Genomic DNA, 18,036 nt, shown 5'->3' with positions numbered 1-18,036 from the left:
TTTGACTTTCAAACACAAGAATCAAGAGAAGCATGAAAAGGTAAACAAGAAAGAGAAATCATAAGGGACTTTACTAAAGTTGAACTGTTTTGTTTACATTCCTACATAGAAAGATGATGTGTATGATTCATGAGACCTCAATATCATAGTAGCTGAAAGGAATATGTATGTATATATGTGTGTGTGTGTGTAAACATATATATATATACGTGTGTGTGTGTCTATGTGTATATATATGTAGGTATAGATACATATATATGTGTGTGTATATATATATGTGTATGTATATATATATACACACACACACACACACACACAAAGGACACAGGGTGAGTTGAATATGAAGGGATGATATCTAAAAAAATAAAATAAATTTAAGGGATAAGAGAGGAATATATTGAGAAAGGGAGAAAGGGAGAGATAGAAGGGGGTAAATTATCTCGCATAAAAGTGGCAAGAAAAAGTGGTTCTGTAGGAAGGGAAGAGGGGGCAGGTGAGGGGGAACGAGTAAATATTGCTCTCATTGGATCTAACCTGAGGAGGGAATACCATACATACTCAATTGGGTATCTTACCCCACAGGAAAGAAGGAGGAAGAAGATAAAAAAGGGGGGCGATAGAAGGGAGGGCAGACAGGGGGAGGAGGTAATAAAAAACATTTTCGAAAAGGGACAGGGTCAAGGGAGAAAATTCAATAAAAGGGGATAGGTTAGGAAGGAGCAAAATATAGTTAATCTTTCACAACATGAGTATTGTGGAAGGGTTTTACAGAATGATTTGCATGTGGCCTATGTTGAATTGCTTGACTTCCTAGGGAGGGTGGGTGGGGAGGGAAGAGGGGAGAGAATTTGGAACTCAAAGTTTTTAAAAACAGACATTCAAAAACAACAACAACAAAAAGAAGTTTTTTCATGCAACTAGGAAATAAGATACACAGGCAATGGGGCATAGAAATTTATCTTGCCCTACAAGAGAAGAAGGGAAAGGGGGATGGGAGGGGAGTTGGGTGACAGATGGGAGGGCTGACTGGGGAATGGGGCAACCAGAATACATGCCATCTTGGAGTGGGGGAGGGTAGAAATGGGGAAAAATTTATAATTTAAACTTTTGTGAAAATCAATGCTGAACTAAATATATTAAATAAATTTAAAAAAAATAAAATGAAGGTAATAATAGCATGGTTGTTGTGAGAATTAAATGAGATACTACATGTAAAGCACTTTAGAAACCTTGAAGTTTGTATATAAATATGTAAATGTTAGCTATTATTAGTAAGAATGAGGGAACTCATGGTGTCTTGGAAGTAGGTGGGAGCCATCTTATAGAGAGCTTTAAGTACCAGGCTGAGGTTTTCTTTTTGAACTAATTACTCAGTACTTCTCTAGTACCACCAGTACCACTACCATCATCTATCCCAACTCAGATTCAGTCAATAATAGTAATTTTTGGTAGTTCGATTGGTATGGCACTGAATAGATAGATTAATTTAGGTAAAATTGCCATTTTTGTTACATTAGCTCGGCTTAACCATGAGCAACTGATATTTTTCCATTTATTTAGGTCTGACTTTATTCACATGAAAAGTGTTTCATAATTATGTTCATATAGGCCCTGGGTTTGTCTTGGCAGATAGACTCCCAAATATTTTATAGTCTCTACAGTAACTTTGAATGGAATTTCTCTTTCTATCTCTTGCTGTTGGGCTTTGTTAGTAATGTATAGGAATGCCGAGGATTTATGTGGGTTTATTTTATATCCTGCAGCTTTGCTAAAGTTGTTTACTATTTCGAGTAGTTTTTTACTTGATTCTCTAGGATTCTCTAAGTAAATCATCACATCATCTGCAAAAAGTGATAATTTAGTTTCTTCTTTGCCTATTCTAATTCCTTCAATTTCTTTTTCTTCTCTTACTGCTACAGCTAACGTTTCTGGTACCAAATTGAATAGTAGGGGTGATAATGGACATCCTTGTTTCACCCCTGATCTTACTGAGAATTCTAACTTATCGCCATTACAAATAATGCTTGTTGATGGTTTTAGGTAGATGCTATTTATAATTTTAAGGAAGGCTCCATTTGTTCCTATGTTTTCTAGTGTTTTTAATAGGAATGGATGTTATATTTTGTCAGAGGCTTTTTCTGCATCTATTGAGATGGTCATATGGTTTCTGCTAGTTTTGTTGTTGATATGATTAATTATACTGATAGTTTTCCTAATATTGAACCAGCCTTGCATTCCTGGAATAAATCCTACCTGGTCATAGTGTATTATTCTCGTGATAAGTTAGCCCAGACCACTTTGAACCACATCCAATCATTAAGAGGTTTCTTCTCATATTGATACAAAATCTTGGCAATTTCCAACTCTTGCTCCGAATTCTAAGTTCTAGAGCCAAGCAGAATAAATTAAGCCCCTTTCCCCATGACAGCCTTCACATATTTGAAGACAACTGTCCTGTCCCTCTTTGTCTTCTACTCTTCACGTTTCCCATCTCATGTCTCATTGGTCTTCACTGTGCCTTAGGAATTGAGGCCCACTACTAGACCTGCTTCTACAGGCTTCTCTCCTAGATCCCATTCAAAATCCTAGTTTGTGGTATTGAACCCTTTTCAAATCCCTTTCATTTGTATTCTGCCTTCTTTGTTGTTGTTGTTTTTTGTTTGTTTTAATAAAGGGATATTTGTTTTAAATTCATAGCGAGAACAAACATATAAACATTTCCCCCATAATTCCATGGCATACTCTCCCCTCCACTAGCTCAGTTTATGAGGAGAATAGGCTCAGCTTAGCTCACTTACTACATAGCATTGGTTTCACCAAGTTGAGTGAGTCCTTTTCTCAGCTGCCACTGGGCTGGAGTCCTAAAAGTCACTCCTTCCTCCTTGGGACATCAATGCTGCAATGGCACTGAAACCCAGACTCTGGAATGCTGGGAAACCAGAGCTCTCTCCTGAACGCAAGGTCAAAGGCTTCAGTGTCCTTGGACAGAGGCTGCAAAGTGACAGCATCACCAAATAAAAGCCATGTCTCCCTTTCACAAAGTCGTACCATTGTTCTCTGTCCTCCTTACTCTTCTTCTGGCCCATCATATCACTATCATGCTCAGAAGCCATTTTTTTTTACCCCACATAAATGATCACAGTTGGCGTTTATATCATACTTTTAGATTTGCAACATCCTTTGCATATATTATCTCATTTGGTCCTCATAGCTTTGTGAGGAGGCAAATACCAATACCATCAGTTACACTTTACAGAGAAGCAATTTGAAGTTTTAATAGGTTTAGTTGACTTGACACATAGTCTAGTAAGTTCCTAAGGAGGGACTTGACCTATCACTTCAGGCCCTAAATCTCAAGTTGTTTCTACTACATTATGCTATCTCTTAGACATGAGCCACCTCCTTTTATCTTCTATGTAAAGCGGTTTGATGTTGGGACACATATGATGGCAATTATGGGTAAGTGATTTAACTTCTGCCTCAGTTTCCTCAACTGTAAAATGGAAGAACCTACCTCAAAGGGTCATTGTGAGGATCAAATAAGATAATATTTATAAAGCACTTAGCACAGTGTCTGGTACATGGAAAGCACTGAATAAGTGCTTATTTACATATATGTACATGCATATATATACATATACATACATACATACACACGTACAAATATACAGAAACACACACACACACACACACACACACACATATACACACAAGTTCAAATTACAGAATGAATTACCCAGAGTTTGAGTTGGAATTTGTTGAGCCTTGCCTCTCCAGGTTTTCATTCATTTGACCATGTCACGGAACAGCGCCACACTGGGGAGTCAAGAGACCTGGATTCTACTCTGATTCTAGTTCTGTCTTTGATTTGTCATGAGGCTTTGCGCAGGTCACTTCACCTTTGAGTCTCAAACACCTTCTTTGTAAAAGGAAAGGAAAATGGGGCTGCTGCTTCAAATTTTTTTCTAATGCCTTATATGTTAATGTCCTAGTTATTTCCCCAAATTTCAAACTCTAAGGGCCCTTCTTCTATCTCTAACATACTTGGATTCCATGGATATCCATTTAGGACATTAGAATATTGTGTTTTAATGTACTCTGTCTCACATTATGAACAACATAGAGGTATAAATTGGTGGGTCAATTAATGCAGGGTTTACTAGGTCCCCTTTTTGTTCCTGGGTAAGTGATCACTGAATATTAGAGAGCAGGACACAAAGATAGCGTCAGAGATGGGCTTGGCCTGTGAATCTCGGCTTCAGTCAGGGAACTTGTCCTCCAATGATGCATGTGACTTATGAACAACCGGGAGCCAATCTTTTATATCTTTTTCTTTGGCAGTTTTTTCAAACTATATATATCATAAACAAATTTCCCATTTGTGAGCATCGTCAGACATTTGTTTTGAACCTGACAGTCCCTCAATAGATGCCACACATTCTTATATATTTCTGTGTTAGATAATTCATACCCCAAATGCTGCTTTGACAGCAAGTGAGATAGTATAATTTTCAATTTGGTTTGAAAAAAAGAATCAAATCCAAGTTATGGCAACACGGGGGACTCTACAGTCCTTACCGATTAATCATAATTATCTAACCGTGAAATGCATCTATGGGATGAATGATACTCCCTTCCTCATCACTGTCAAAGTACTGGATAAGGAAAGCTTCCTAAGAGCAAATGCAATTAGTTATTCATTGCCTTCTTTCCACTTTTCTTAAAGGAAACAGATTTTCATGCCTTTGAATGATACCAACATGAATACAGATATTCTTTGCTTTTCTGCTGTCAGTATGGTATTGCTGCTGAAAACACCACTGTGTCTTATCTCCTTATTAGAATGAAAGCTCCTTGAGAGCAGGGACTCTTTTAGTATCCTCAGAACCCAGTGGTGTGCTTTGTACATAGTAAGTGCTTACTAAGTCCTTTTATCATTCACTCACTACTGTAAATTAATATTTGCTATCTTATGTTTCAAATGAACTCCAGAAAGGGATGCTGGACCAAATGCCTTTGTAAAGCAAACTTTTTCCAGTGACAGAAGTCATCTCTGTAATTTATTTTAATTTAATCTCAGGAAGCAGTTTGCTATAATTGAAAGAACATTGGATCTGGAGTCAATGGACCTGGGTTCAAATTCTTCCTTTGATGCCTTCTACTTTTGTGACTTTGGGCAAGTCACTTAACTTCCTTAGTCCTCAATTTCTTTATCTGTAAAATGAGAAGATTAGACTCAATGGCCTCTGAGATTCCTTTCAGCCCTCAGTCTCTGATCTTAGGAGTTTTTATAAGAATAATGATAATACCTAGCTAGCATTTATATAACACCTTAAGGTTTGAAAAGCGCTTTACAAATATTATCTCATTTTATCCTCACAGCAACCCTGGGAAGTAATTGCTAGTATCCCCATTTTACAGAGGAGGAAGTTAAGGCAGACAGAGGTTGAGAGGTTGTCAGTCAATTAGCATTCATTACGCACATACGATGTGCCAAACCCTATGCTAAGTGCTAGAAAAGCAAAAGAATAAGTCTCTCTTCTCAAGGGGCGCATGGTCTAATGGGGAGACAACATGCAAACAGCTATGCACAAATAAGACAGAAGATAAATTGGAGAGTCTCAGAGGGAAGGAAGGAAGGAAGATTAAAGACGACTGGGAAAGGCTTCTTGTAGAAAGTGGGACTTTAGCTGAGCCTTAAAGGAAGCTGGAGGGAGCTAGGTAGCACAATGGACAGAGTACCAGCCCTGGAGTCAGGAGGACCCGAATTCAAATCCAGGCTCAGACACTTACTAGATATGTGACCCTGGGCAAGTCACCTAACCCCAATTGCCTCAAAAAAAAGTTAAAAGGGAAGCTAAGAGGTGACTTATCCAGGGTCATCTACCTAGGAAGTGTCTGAAGCTGGATTTGAACTTGAATATTTCTGCTGATAGATTCAGTACTCTATCAATTGAGTCACCTAGCTGCCTTTCTTTACTGATTTTCATTTAAATTTGGTAGAGTTAAAATGTATAGGAATTAGAGCCAGTTTCATTTCCCATTGTCCTTGTGCCTCTGCTCATTCACATGACACAAAGCAGTTTTGGTTGAGTGTGATTCATTTGCTCTCCTACATAGACTCCATTTCCACAATCATCTTCATGTAATGACTTTTGAATTTTCTTCTGCTGCCCAGCTTGTCCATCCCAAACCTGATGCCTTTTTTTCAAACTCTTCTTTCTCTCCTTCTCTTTCCACCTGTTAGGGAATAAGGAACCAGGCACACCTTATGGCCAGGATGGTGTTGTGGGTCTGTTAGAAAGCCAGATTATGGATTAGGTGGGTTCTCAAGGACCCTCTCAGGCAGGCCTAGAAATTTCTAATTCTGCTTGTTATGAGAGACATTTATTCATCAGGGAACATTAAATTTCTGATAAAAAAGAATACAAAGAAGAAGCTAGAAAAGGAGCTGTGAATGAATTTATTCAGTGCCTGCACATGAACTAGTTAGTTTAGGGCAGGAATTCTCACACTTTGGTCTGGGAAACCCTGGGGGTCCCTGTGACCTTTTCAGGAGGCCCAGGAGGTCAAAATTGTCTTCATAATAATACCAAGACATCTTAATTTCTAATATAGTAAATGCAGAATACTCAACCCCACATAAACAAAAGCTCTTTGGAGTTCTTAATGATTTTTAGGACTTAGCAGGATCCTGAGACCAAAATAGATTAGAGAACCACCAGCCTAGTTATTTGGTTAGAGCAGAGTATTGCAGAGACCAAGGTCAGAGGTTTGTGGATCAAGTAGCTTCCTAGACAGACAATATATTATTCCTTCAGCTGGGGCAGCCATCTCACAAGTACCTGGCCTCCATCACAAAGAAAACTAGGCAAGAAAGTATCAATAGCTTAACATATCTCATTCCTTTTCTGAGGTGTTGAGGGACAGATTATTACCTTCAAATAACTAGAAACCCATATCCTAATAACAATGGATTAGTAACACCATCTTAATGGGTGAAAAAGAGCATAATATTTCAGAAACAAATATGAAACTAGGCTCCTGGAGTTGGAAGTATCTGTTCTATTTTCTTCAGTTCAGATGTTGGAAGGCCTTGAATAAGGAGATATCTGGGAAACATGAACAACTATAATTCTGTTCAAATATAAAAATACCAATTTATAGGAAAACTTTAGGATCTGTCCAAGTACTTAAAAGTACAATTGCCTCCTTGGCCTTAGTCAAGAAAACAGCTGTCCTGGTAATCATGGCCAATCATCAGGTACCTCATTCCAGCCTTGAGGCTTGGCTGATCTGGAAAGGAGAGGCTACTGATATGTCTAGAATATATTACTGTGTACCACTTGTAGTTTCTTTCTCTTTTTCCTGCTATGTTCCCCATGGCTCCCTGGGCATTCAAATTTGTGTTTTTCTGCCCTGGAAATCTGGAGGCAAAGTAAATATGCTTTCAAAGCTATTTTTAACCTTCAGCTACAGTACAATAGAGTACTGTTTGGGGTTAAACAGGGACCTTTTCCATCAATCATCCTATCTCTCTCTCTCCTGCATCTCCATTCTTTCTCCATGCCTTTTTTTGCCTTCAAAGGTGTTCAGCTTTGTCTTTCCAGGCACAATCTTCTTCGGGCTAGCAACATTCTTGAGCTCCATTGTGTTGCTGCAATCCGGAAGGAAGGGAAATTGATCATGGAGTAGGCAGAGGCTATTGCCGGGCATCAGGTTCTTGTCCCCTCTGAGGCCGGTAGGCAGCCTAAAAAGGCAGATCTAACTCAGGCTTCTGAGTTAATGCCTCTAACCTATTCCTCTCATGCTGTGCAGGCATCATCACGAGGGAATGTGATTGCAATTGTGATTTCTCTGTGGCAGGGCAGTCCAGCACTGGCATTTTTGGTTTCCCTGGGTACTTTTCTCTTAGACCCATTTTTGTATTCCTCTATGTCAGGTGGCACCCTAGCATGTCTAGAGTCTCATGTAGCAGGTTGCAAGTTACTTGAGATCTTAAGGCATAGCATATGCCAAAGGATTCCACAGTGGTGACACTGTGTCACTAAGTCAGCAAAAGCTACATTCTTAAAAAAACACCTTTGGAGGCCTCTCTTGTAATTTTGGGGGTGCCTGTACCAGAGTCACAGGACTCTCGTAGTCAGAGGTCTCAGGACCATGACGTAGTCTATATATCTCTTTCCCTTCATTGTCAGACTTCTTGAAAAAATAATCTGTAGTAACTGGCCAAAGTTCCTCCTCATCTTCTCACTATTTATGATTTGGCTTCCATCTGTACTGCTTTACACAAATTGTTCGTTTTGAATGGCATGAATCATCAGGTCTCATGAACTTTTCCCCCTGGAACAGAGGATGTGCCATATCTGCCTTAATGTCTTTTCAGTGTTTGATACTATCGACATCTGCTTTCTTCTGGAAACTCTTCTGCTTTGACTTCTCCAATGAAACACTATCCCTCCTTTCCTTTAATATCCCTGACCATTTCTTGCTATATCTTTTGCTAGCTTCTCTTCCTCGGCCCACTGCCTAAGATTCTGTTCTTTGCTCACTTTTCACTTTTCTCATCTCTTCCCACATTCTCTTTCTACAGTCTTCTCCACTCTCATGAGTACAACCATTTTTTCTATCTACATGATGCTCAAATCCATTTCTAGATGTGAACTTTCTCAAAGTTCCAGTCTCATATTTCCATATTGATGTTTTATCAGCATCCCTATTTCCAAGTAGCTCCTGTGTCCAATTTAATTTTTTAAAAATTGTCAACCACACGTACAAAAGTATTTCTAGCAGCTCTTTTTGTGGTGGCAAAGAATTGGAAATTGAGGGGATGCCCATCAACTGGGGAATGGCTAAACAAGTTGTGGTATATGAATGTAATGGAGCTATAAGAAATGATGAGCAGGCAGATTTCAGAAAAACCTAGAAAGACTTACATGAACTGATGCTGAGTGAAGTGAGTAGAACCAAGAAAACATTGTATGCAGTAACAACAACATTGTACAATGACCAACTTTGATAGGCTTGGCTCTTCTCAGCAATACAATGATCCAAGACAATTCCAAAAGACTCATGATAGAAAATGCTATCCACATCCAGAGAAAGAACTATGGAGTCTGAATGCAGATTGAAGCATATTATTTTCTCTTTTGCAAAAATTTTTTTCTTTCTTGTGTTTTTTCCCTTTTGTTCTGATTCTTCTTTCACAACATGACTAATGTGGAAATATGTTTAACGTGATTGTACATGTATAGCCTGTATCAGATTGCTTGCTGTCTTGGGGAGGGGTAAGGGAAGAAAAGGAGGGAGGGGGAAAATTTAGAACTCAAAATCTTATAAAAGTGAATGTTGAAAACTGTCTCTACATATCATTGGAAAAAATAAAATACTATTAAGCGGAAAAAAGTTGTCAGGCACCTACCATGGATGTTCCCTATGCTAGGCACTGAGAATATAAAGATGAAACAAATACCATTCCCGAGATCACAGTTTAGTGGGGGGAGTTGGGAGAATTGTAGATGAGTACACAGAGGACTATCATACAAGCTACAATATAGTAAGTATGCGGAAACAGTGTTGCCTAATGGATAGAGAGCTGGTCTCAACATGAGGAAAACCTGAATTTGAGTTCTTCCTCTGACAAATACTGACCCCACTTTCCTTTTCAGTACCCTAGGCAGCTTTCTAAGACAGTAAGTTGTAGAACAGGGACCAGCTGGCAGAGTTTCTTCACTGGGAGTTCCTTGTACCCATAAAGTCACAGGTCTAGTCACTCAGCATCTAGCACCATCTTTGCTATCCCTCTTTCTTGCCTCTTTATTTATTTCAGTCATGTCTGATGCTTTGTGACCCCATTTGGGGTTTTCTTGGCAAAGATACTGGAGTGGTTTGCCATTTCCTTCTCTAGCTCATTTTAGAGATGAGGAAACTGAGGGAAACAGGGTTATGTGACTTGTCTAGGGTCACGGAGCTAAGTGTCTGAGGCCAGATTTGAACTCAGGTCTTCCTGACTCCAGGGCTGGCAATCTATCCATTGCACCACGTAGCTGCCCCTGGAAACTCTTTAAGACTATAAATTGTAGCATAATTGCTGACTTGTACTGATAGAGGGAATTTCCTCATTGAGATATCCAATATCGATAAAATCACAGGTCTAGGGGGAAAAAGATTAAAAAGAGGTTATTTTGCCTCAGATTAGTATTAAAATTCTTTTGTATTCTTGGAGCATACATGAATGGATGGTGTGTGGAAGGCAGTGAAGGAGGATGCTAGGTGTCAGCAGGTACAGTTCTGCATGACTAGGATGCAGGCACCTGTCAAGAAATCAATAAGCCCGCTGGCACTCAAGCCATGCCTACCATACGATCACAAAGAGCAAGAAGGACCTAGCTGTCAAATGAGGAAGCAGTTACTACTAACAACTCATATTTGTATAGCACTATAAGGTTTACAAAATGCTTTTCTCACAACAATCAGAAGAATTCAATAGTATACATCCTATTGTTCCCATTTCACAGATTGGACTCTCATAATTTATAGATTATGCCTCTGATACTGCTATTCTTGTTATGGCATATTGTAGAGAGAAACTTTATTCAATTTAAAAGATCCAATTTACATACAGGACAATATGAATTGGCAAATTTCCCACCTTCAGCATTTGAGACCCTGCTTCCTAATGACCTGTTGTGTAAGCTTATATGTCTCCTCAGGATCTAAGCTTTTGGAAATGGCCTCATGGAAGTATGGACCATCCATCTATTTCTAGGGTAGGAAGATACTCAATAATATGTCTGTCTGTGGTTAAGGAGCAACTAGGTGGTGCAGTGGATAGAACACCAGGCCTGGAATCGGGAAGTTCAAATCTGGCCTCAGACACTTACTAGGTATATGACCCTGGGCAAGTCACTTAACCCTGTTTGCCTCAGTTTTCCCATCTATAAAATGAGCTGGAGAAGGAAATGGCAAACCACTCCAGCATCTTTGCCAAGAAAACCTCAAAAAGTCAGAAAGAACCATGACTGAACAACAAAAATCTTTTGTTAACAAGAAGTAACAAGGAATTTGGCCCTCATTAGCCAGATTATTAGGAGTGGAAGCCACTGATCTGAAATGGCCTCAATCAAAGTCAACTAGATTCTTTCCTGTGTGAGGCAATGTGTTGTAATGAACAGGAAGTGGATGAAGTGGTTCTGAGGGGCCTCCTTCTGTCTCTACTCTGAAGGCAGCTTATACTTAGATGACATAAAGAAGCTATGCTGGGATGAAAATGCTTCTATTGGTTATTTTTTTTCTCAAAATAGCCTTTTTTTCTTTTTAGGAAAAGGAGATGTGTTTGGAGATGTGTTCTGGAAGGAAGCCACGCTTGCCCAGTCCTGTGCCAATGTCAGGGCCTTAACCTACTGTGACCTGCATGTGATTAAGCGGGATGCTCTGCAGAAAGTGCTAGAATTCTACACAGCTTTCTCTCACTCCTTCTCGAGAAACCTCATCCTCACGTACAATCTGAGGAAAAGAGTAAGTGAATGCTTCTAGGATTTGTTGATGCAGTGTTGGGTCACTGTCAGGACTTGGTTGAGCCGTCTTTGTTGCCCAATTCCCACATTGTGGAGAAGTAGAGAAAAGTGACTGCCTTTGGTGGAGGTGAGGAAGGTGTGTCTGTGCTCTGAGGAGGGAGAGGGTGGGGTTTTTGGTTTTGATTTTTTGTTATGGTCTTCTTCTTTTGATGACACCTAAGCCCTAGGTTGTTTCAAGGATGTACAAAGCATAGGGGCTGTCAGTCTTTGATTATCTGGATATGTACCTTCCAAAGATAAACTGCTATCTCCATGGTGATTGTGGTTTGCGGTGGGGCGTGCTTGTTGTTAACAGGTTGGTAATGCAATGAAAAGAGATGAGAAAATGATTTAATCAGGTCCAGGAAATATAGAAGTTATGAAATTTGATATCTCAGAGGATTTTTTTCTGTAACTGCCAACTCAACCGGTTTGGAAAATGATTAACAATGCACGAGCCAGACAATTTTTCATCTGAAGCACTTTCTTTAAATCTCAAATCATCCGAATTGCTCCATTGATCTCAGCAAGTATTAAACTATTTGTCTTGTATCCTTTTGATTTTCATCCTCACTGGTTCCCATGCATTTCATCCTGCTTTCTCTCAGTTAAATCAGCCACAGGATAGCTAGCCCACAGAAGCAGGGGGAGAAGACAAGGAATTGTTTTGAGTGATGGTTATGAGAAGCCAAAAGCAGGCGACAAGATTGGTTTGGTTTGTAGGATGCCCAATTTCACATCATCATCCATCATTTCCTTTTTGTTTGGCCATGTGTAATAGCACTGGACCTGGACAATCAGAGACTAGAGTTTAGTGCTGTTTGCCATCAACCAGCATCTTCTGACTCCTCATCCCATTCTCATCTTGGCCACTGACTGGTTATATGAGCTCAGGCAACATGACCTCTTGGGGCCTCAGTTTCTCTATCTGTAAAATGAATGGATTGGGCTAGATGGTCACAAGATTCCTTCACACTCTGGCATTCTTTTAGAAAGTCACTGAAAATGTCAGAGCTGGAAGAGGCCTTAGAGATCATGCCCGCCGATGCCTCGTTTTACAGATAAGGAAAAAGAAGACATTTTAGTCCACTCTCTGGCTTGTCTTCAGCTATGATGACAGAAAACAACTGAATTAAAAAATCAGAGCCACGCTGTATGTAGCACTGCCACAACCCCTGTGCTCAGGGTTCCAAGTTCTCAATTTCAGTGTTAGATACAAGATCATAAGATGTGGCAGAGAAAGGGTCCTGGTGGCACAGTGGATAGAGTGCTGGGCCTGGAGTCAGGAAGACTTGAGTTCAAAACCAGACTTAGATCCTGGACAAGTCACCTAATCTCTGCCTGCGTCAGTTTCTCCAACTGTGAAATGGGGATATAATAGCACTTATCTCACAGGGTTTTTGTAAGGATCAAATGAGACATTTGTAAAGTACTTAGTGAAGTCCCTGGTATACAGTAGGTGCTTAATGAAAGCTTGTTTCCTTCCAAACCTATCATTTTCCTTCCTTTCCTTCTTTCCTCAGCAAACAAAAAAACTAAGGACCAGAGGAGAAAAAATATCTTGCCTTTCATCAGCTTCTGGCTTTGTTTTATGGACCTGAAATATATATTACTTCTTAGTGGCTCAATGTGTGTGTGTGTGTGTATTGTGTGTGTGTGTTGGAACAGGGTTTCTCTAGCTCACCCAAGCACAGGCCAATCTCCCTGCTGGTTGGCATGGAATCTGGCCTGCTCGGTTTCCATCCTGGACTGGTTCACTTTTCTTTAGGCAGCTTGGTAGCCTCCTGCTCCCAGAGACTCCCAATATCGATGCCAGACCTAGTGAGGACATCAGATCGGCTTTAGCCCTTAGCTTTAGCCCAGCTCAGAACCCCTGAGCTCAAAACAGTCCACCAGCCTCAGCCTTCCTGGTAGCAGGGATTACAGGCCTGTGCCAGCATGCCTGGCTTTAGAGGCTTATTGTTAATTGACTTCTAAAGGATCCACCTTTCCTACACTGTGCTTTATTCCTAGCTTACCTGCTTAAAAGTCAAAGAATTTCTTTGGCCAAGGTTTGCAGTGATTTTGCCTTCATGGCAGTCTCTCAGTTACTGTGATTCCAGATTTGAATTATATATTTCCTGAGAATCACCAAGGGGATTACTGAGTTAGAGCACAGCCCTTATATGTTTTATGGCAGTGAAGATGGAGGTGACTTGGAGAGGGGGACGGTATCTTTATGCTTCAGCATCCTTTCCTGATGTGGGGGAGCGAAGGACATTTGCTAGTGGGGCTTTTGCATAGGGATCTTTAGTCAAGTGGCTTGGCTCCTTTGTGGGGCGGGGCTGGGATGGGATGGGGAGTATGTATTCCTTCTTTTTGTGAAAGCAAGTTGATTGCAATCAGTGTTCAATGTTGCTGAGAACACAGGTGGAAAAACACACAGTTCAGGTCGCCCAGGGGAAGCATAGTCATTGTGGATGGCCTGCAGATCAAGTTCATCTATTTTCAAATAGTAATTTCAGAATATTTTGCTTAGCATGAGATAATTGACTTGCAAATGGATCAAGTGAAATACAAGTGAGATCTTCTATCAAAAGTCACGTTCAGTCATGTCAGTTGTGTCCGACTCTCCATGGGGTTTTCTTGCCAGAGATACTAGAGTGGTTTGCCATTTCCTTCTCCAGCTCATTCTACAGATGGGGAAACTGAGGCAAACAGGGTTAAGTGACTTGCCCAGGGTCACACAGCTAGCAAGTGTCTGAGGCTAGAAACGACTCCAGGCCCTGTGCTCTATGCCCTATGATGCCACCTAGCTGCCAGAAGGGACCTTAGACATCCTCATTTTGTGAATTAGAAAACTGAGCTATGACAAGTTGCCCAATGTTACATAGATAGGAGGTATCAGAAGTAGAGTTTGAACCCAGGGCCTTCTTCTCCAAAGACAGGTGGCCCTGCTTTACATTTGCCCATCATATGTGCCTTCTTTTTAGGAAATAAGAACTTGCCATTTTCTGCCTTGCTGCTATAGCTTCTTATCATGACCCTCTGAGAATTAATTCATAGTTATACAGGGCATGGAAGATGAGAACATTACATGCATGAATTACTCTTATAGCTATTTTTCTCCTGGCAAAGTGAAGTGTATTCTCATAACTGTTTGTATCTTGGCCAAATTAAGTGCATTCTTTGCAAAGATGCCTGAGAACACAGTGCTTTCTGTTTTACTTCGGTAGATCTATTTTACAAAGGAGCCAGTGTGTTTGTTCATTGGCATTATGAACCACATGTGCCCTGAACCAGAGGCTTTTATTTTTCTTTGCAAATGATGCATTTCATTCTATCATGTCAAGAAGTTTAACAAATGAAGAGAAGGCCAGTCCTTAAGGACACGCTTACCTGAAGAGGCAGACACCCTTCAGAATGTGAATGCTGGGAATAGGAAAATCTCATGGCAGTCATTTGTCTCTCCACCCACTGCTGCATAGGAGCCTGCCCAGCTGTGCTCCAGCTCTGATTCAGGATAGATAATTTTGAGTGGTCATTAGCAACAGGTTCCTCTGTAACTACATATAGGTCATTGCTCACAGAGGGGACGTGGGATGCCCTAATGTTCTTGGGAAAAGTACTAGCATCCTGACCCTCAACTTTGGGACATTGGTGAGGTCAAGGTCATTATCGTATTTTTGCTTTGGCTCTGAGGAGTCCCTTGACCAAAATCCTTTGAAGAGGGAGAGACTGAGGCAATTTGATAACTTAAATAAGGTTACCAGAGAGTCAATAGACTATGTTTGGGAAAGAACATAAGGCCCTCCTCTCCCCACCCATCCTATAGCATAAAATAGCCAATGAAGGGGAATTAGAGCCCTGGATAATCCGAAACAGATGGAACCATGGGCTATTAGTCCCTGGTTTTTCCATTCTATGTATGTGCTTTTCATTGGTCTTTTTCTCTTTGTGCAAAACGATCCAACAAAGATTTATTAAGAGCTTACTATGTGCAAAATTCTATGCTAGGCCCTGGGGATTCAAAGACATAAAGAAAACACTTTTCAGGAAGTTTACATTTCCTGTTGACATCAGGGCATTGCACTCACAGCACCTATAGGAGCTTGGGACTCATTCTGCCAACGCTGTTTGCGTTGATAGGTTGAGTCTTTAGAGCTTGACTTCATCTCCTTGTCAGGGTTCTAGGATTTAGCCTGGAGGTAGTAGTGGGTTCTTTTAATGCATAGTAACTCCAGTTCACTTAATATAATTTACAAAAATTAGTATCAATTAAAAGTTAAGTATCAGTGTGTACAGAATACTAAACTTATGTACATTTTTCAGTTAGTTAATGGCTAGACCCCTTTGCTGGTAGGCAACATTAGCATCCTCTTATTCACCTCTGCTTATCACCTGTTGGGGCCATCTTGCTGCTGCCCTCATTTACCTTACCAATACCTCTGTCAGAGTATCATAAAGTAAATTCTTTTTTCATCATTGTTTTTATAATTTATCTCCCCTTTAGTTTCATTCTCAATGTTGCCCAGCTTCCTAGATCCTGGGAGGTTGGTTCCTTCTGCCTCAATGATGAGAGTTTGGAATTTTTCCCCCACTAAAATCATTTGGATGGTGCAGGAGATGTGCCATAATTAGAGGATGGATGGCAGTCAAAAGACTGGGCCATTAATAACAGTCAGCTTGTTCACTAATTGTCATTTAGCTAATTGGTAAGGCGGTTCTCAGCTCTCCTACTTTTAGCCAGTATCCGTTGTGTATTTGGATGCCTCGCACTGTTTTTTTTTTAATTAATTTGGGTCAGGGGAGTTTTAGAAGGTAAGTGGGCTCAATCCCAAGGCTTCTTTCAAGAAAGATATCATATGATTTTAGTAATTACTTATTTCCTAAAGGTGAGATTTGACATAGTGAGTCATCTTGGATATGTACATTTTCAGTATACTTCAATCAAAGGGAATTTTAATTTGGTAAAGATAATACCAAATATTTGGAAAAAGCATTATCCATACATAGAATAGGCCAACATTTCAATCCTAAGCTTCCTCCCAACCTAGAACCAATTCATACAGAAGAATGGGAACCTTTGGGGGAATGAAAGGCTTGGTTCTAAATAAAAGCCCTCAGAAATATCATCCTTCTCCTCCAATTAAAAAAAAGAGTTTCTGTTTTGAAATGGTCTTTACAAAGTCTGTCTTTCATGTCATCTATAGTAATGGCAGCAGTAGAATTGAAATGCCAACTCCAAAGACTGTCAACCTTTAACAATGCACTAGGAAATACTTGACCACAATGTTCAGGAAGGAGAGGGATAAGTCACTATCAAGTTCCTCCTGATTCACAAAGGATACAGACAAAGGAGTTGTGTGTGTGTATGTGTGTGTGTGTTTTCTTTTTTTCCCTTTTTTCTTTTTTTAAATTTATTTTTTATTTTTAGTTTACAACACTCAGTTCCACAAGTTTTTGAGTTCTACATTTTCTCTCCCTCCCTTTCCTTCCCTTTCCCCCCCCCAAGATAGCATGTAATCCGATATGGGTTCTACATATACCTTCGCATTAAGCTTGTTTATGTAATAGTGTATGTGTATGTTTACACCGATTCCTCTAGCATGCTCAGATGTTTGTACCCTAGGCTTCCATGATAATCCTGGTATCAGGGAACAAGTGTTATACGTGCTATATAAAGTTCCCTTGTCATAGTGAGATTAGTATTGTTATTATCATTAATAATAATAATAACATTTTTATTATGCTTAAAGGTTTGCAAAGCACTTCACAAATATTATCTCATTTTATGCTCACAACAGTCCTGGGAGGTGTGTTAAATACTGTTAATCTCATTTTATAGTTGAGGAAATAGACATGTAGAGCTTAAGTAAATTTTTCCAGTTCATAGAACTACCAAGTATCCAAGTCAGGATTTGAATTCAGGTCTTTCTGACCATGTCCAGCACCATCTAGTTGCCTAATGATCTGGGAAAAACCTGAAAGAATCAACTGGCTGATCTAATCCCTTCTTTTTTGTAGACGAGGGAAGTTAAGTGACTTTCCCCACAAGTAGTAAGCATCAAAGGTGAGTTTTGGACCCAGGTTCTTTGTCTACAAAGTCAGGATTATTCCATGTAGTTTTTGTAATTTGGGAAGGAAAATGCTGTATCTCCTACCAAGAAATAGGAAACTGGTGATTTATTGGAGAAGCAGCATTTGAAGTGGGATGTCATGAAGGAAACTCTCCTACTTCTCAGGGAAACCTAAAACCTTATTTTAACTTCTGTATCTGTGGACAATCCAAGTTCATAATTGATCATAAGTGAGGTGCTTTATAATAAGGTTTTAATGTGTTTCCTGATGATTTTCCCACTTAAAATACCTAGGATTCTGATATCCTACTCTGACATCCTGGAGAAAGCAGGTAGAGGGGTGGGCCATGGTTTGGCCTAAAATTATTACCTGTCCTGGGAACTCCAAGGGCCAATCAGGTGCCTAAAAATGTAAAAGAGGA

The 18,036-nt window shown here is 39.9% G+C and overlaps 1 protein-coding gene across 1 annotated transcript in view; it reads left to right on the top strand.

The window, feature by feature from the left end:
• Positions 1-18,036, top strand: part of KCNH1 (potassium voltage-gated channel subfamily H member 1) — a 515,719-nt gene that overhangs the window by 341,886 nt on the left and 155,797 nt on the right. The window contains exon 10 of the mRNA XM_036756302.1: positions 11,321-11,517. Coding sequence (XP_036612197.1) covers positions 11,321-11,517 — 197 coding nt within the window. The remainder of the gene's footprint in view (positions 1-11,320; positions 11,518-18,036) is intronic.

This window comes from Trichosurus vulpecula, chromosome 4 (genome assembly GCF_011100635.1).
Source record: "Trichosurus vulpecula isolate mTriVul1 chromosome 4, mTriVul1.pri, whole genome shotgun sequence".
Taxonomy (NCBI): domain Eukaryota; kingdom Metazoa; phylum Chordata; class Mammalia; order Diprotodontia; family Phalangeridae; genus Trichosurus; species Trichosurus vulpecula.
This window is presented reverse-complemented; position numbering and strand designations above follow the sequence as displayed.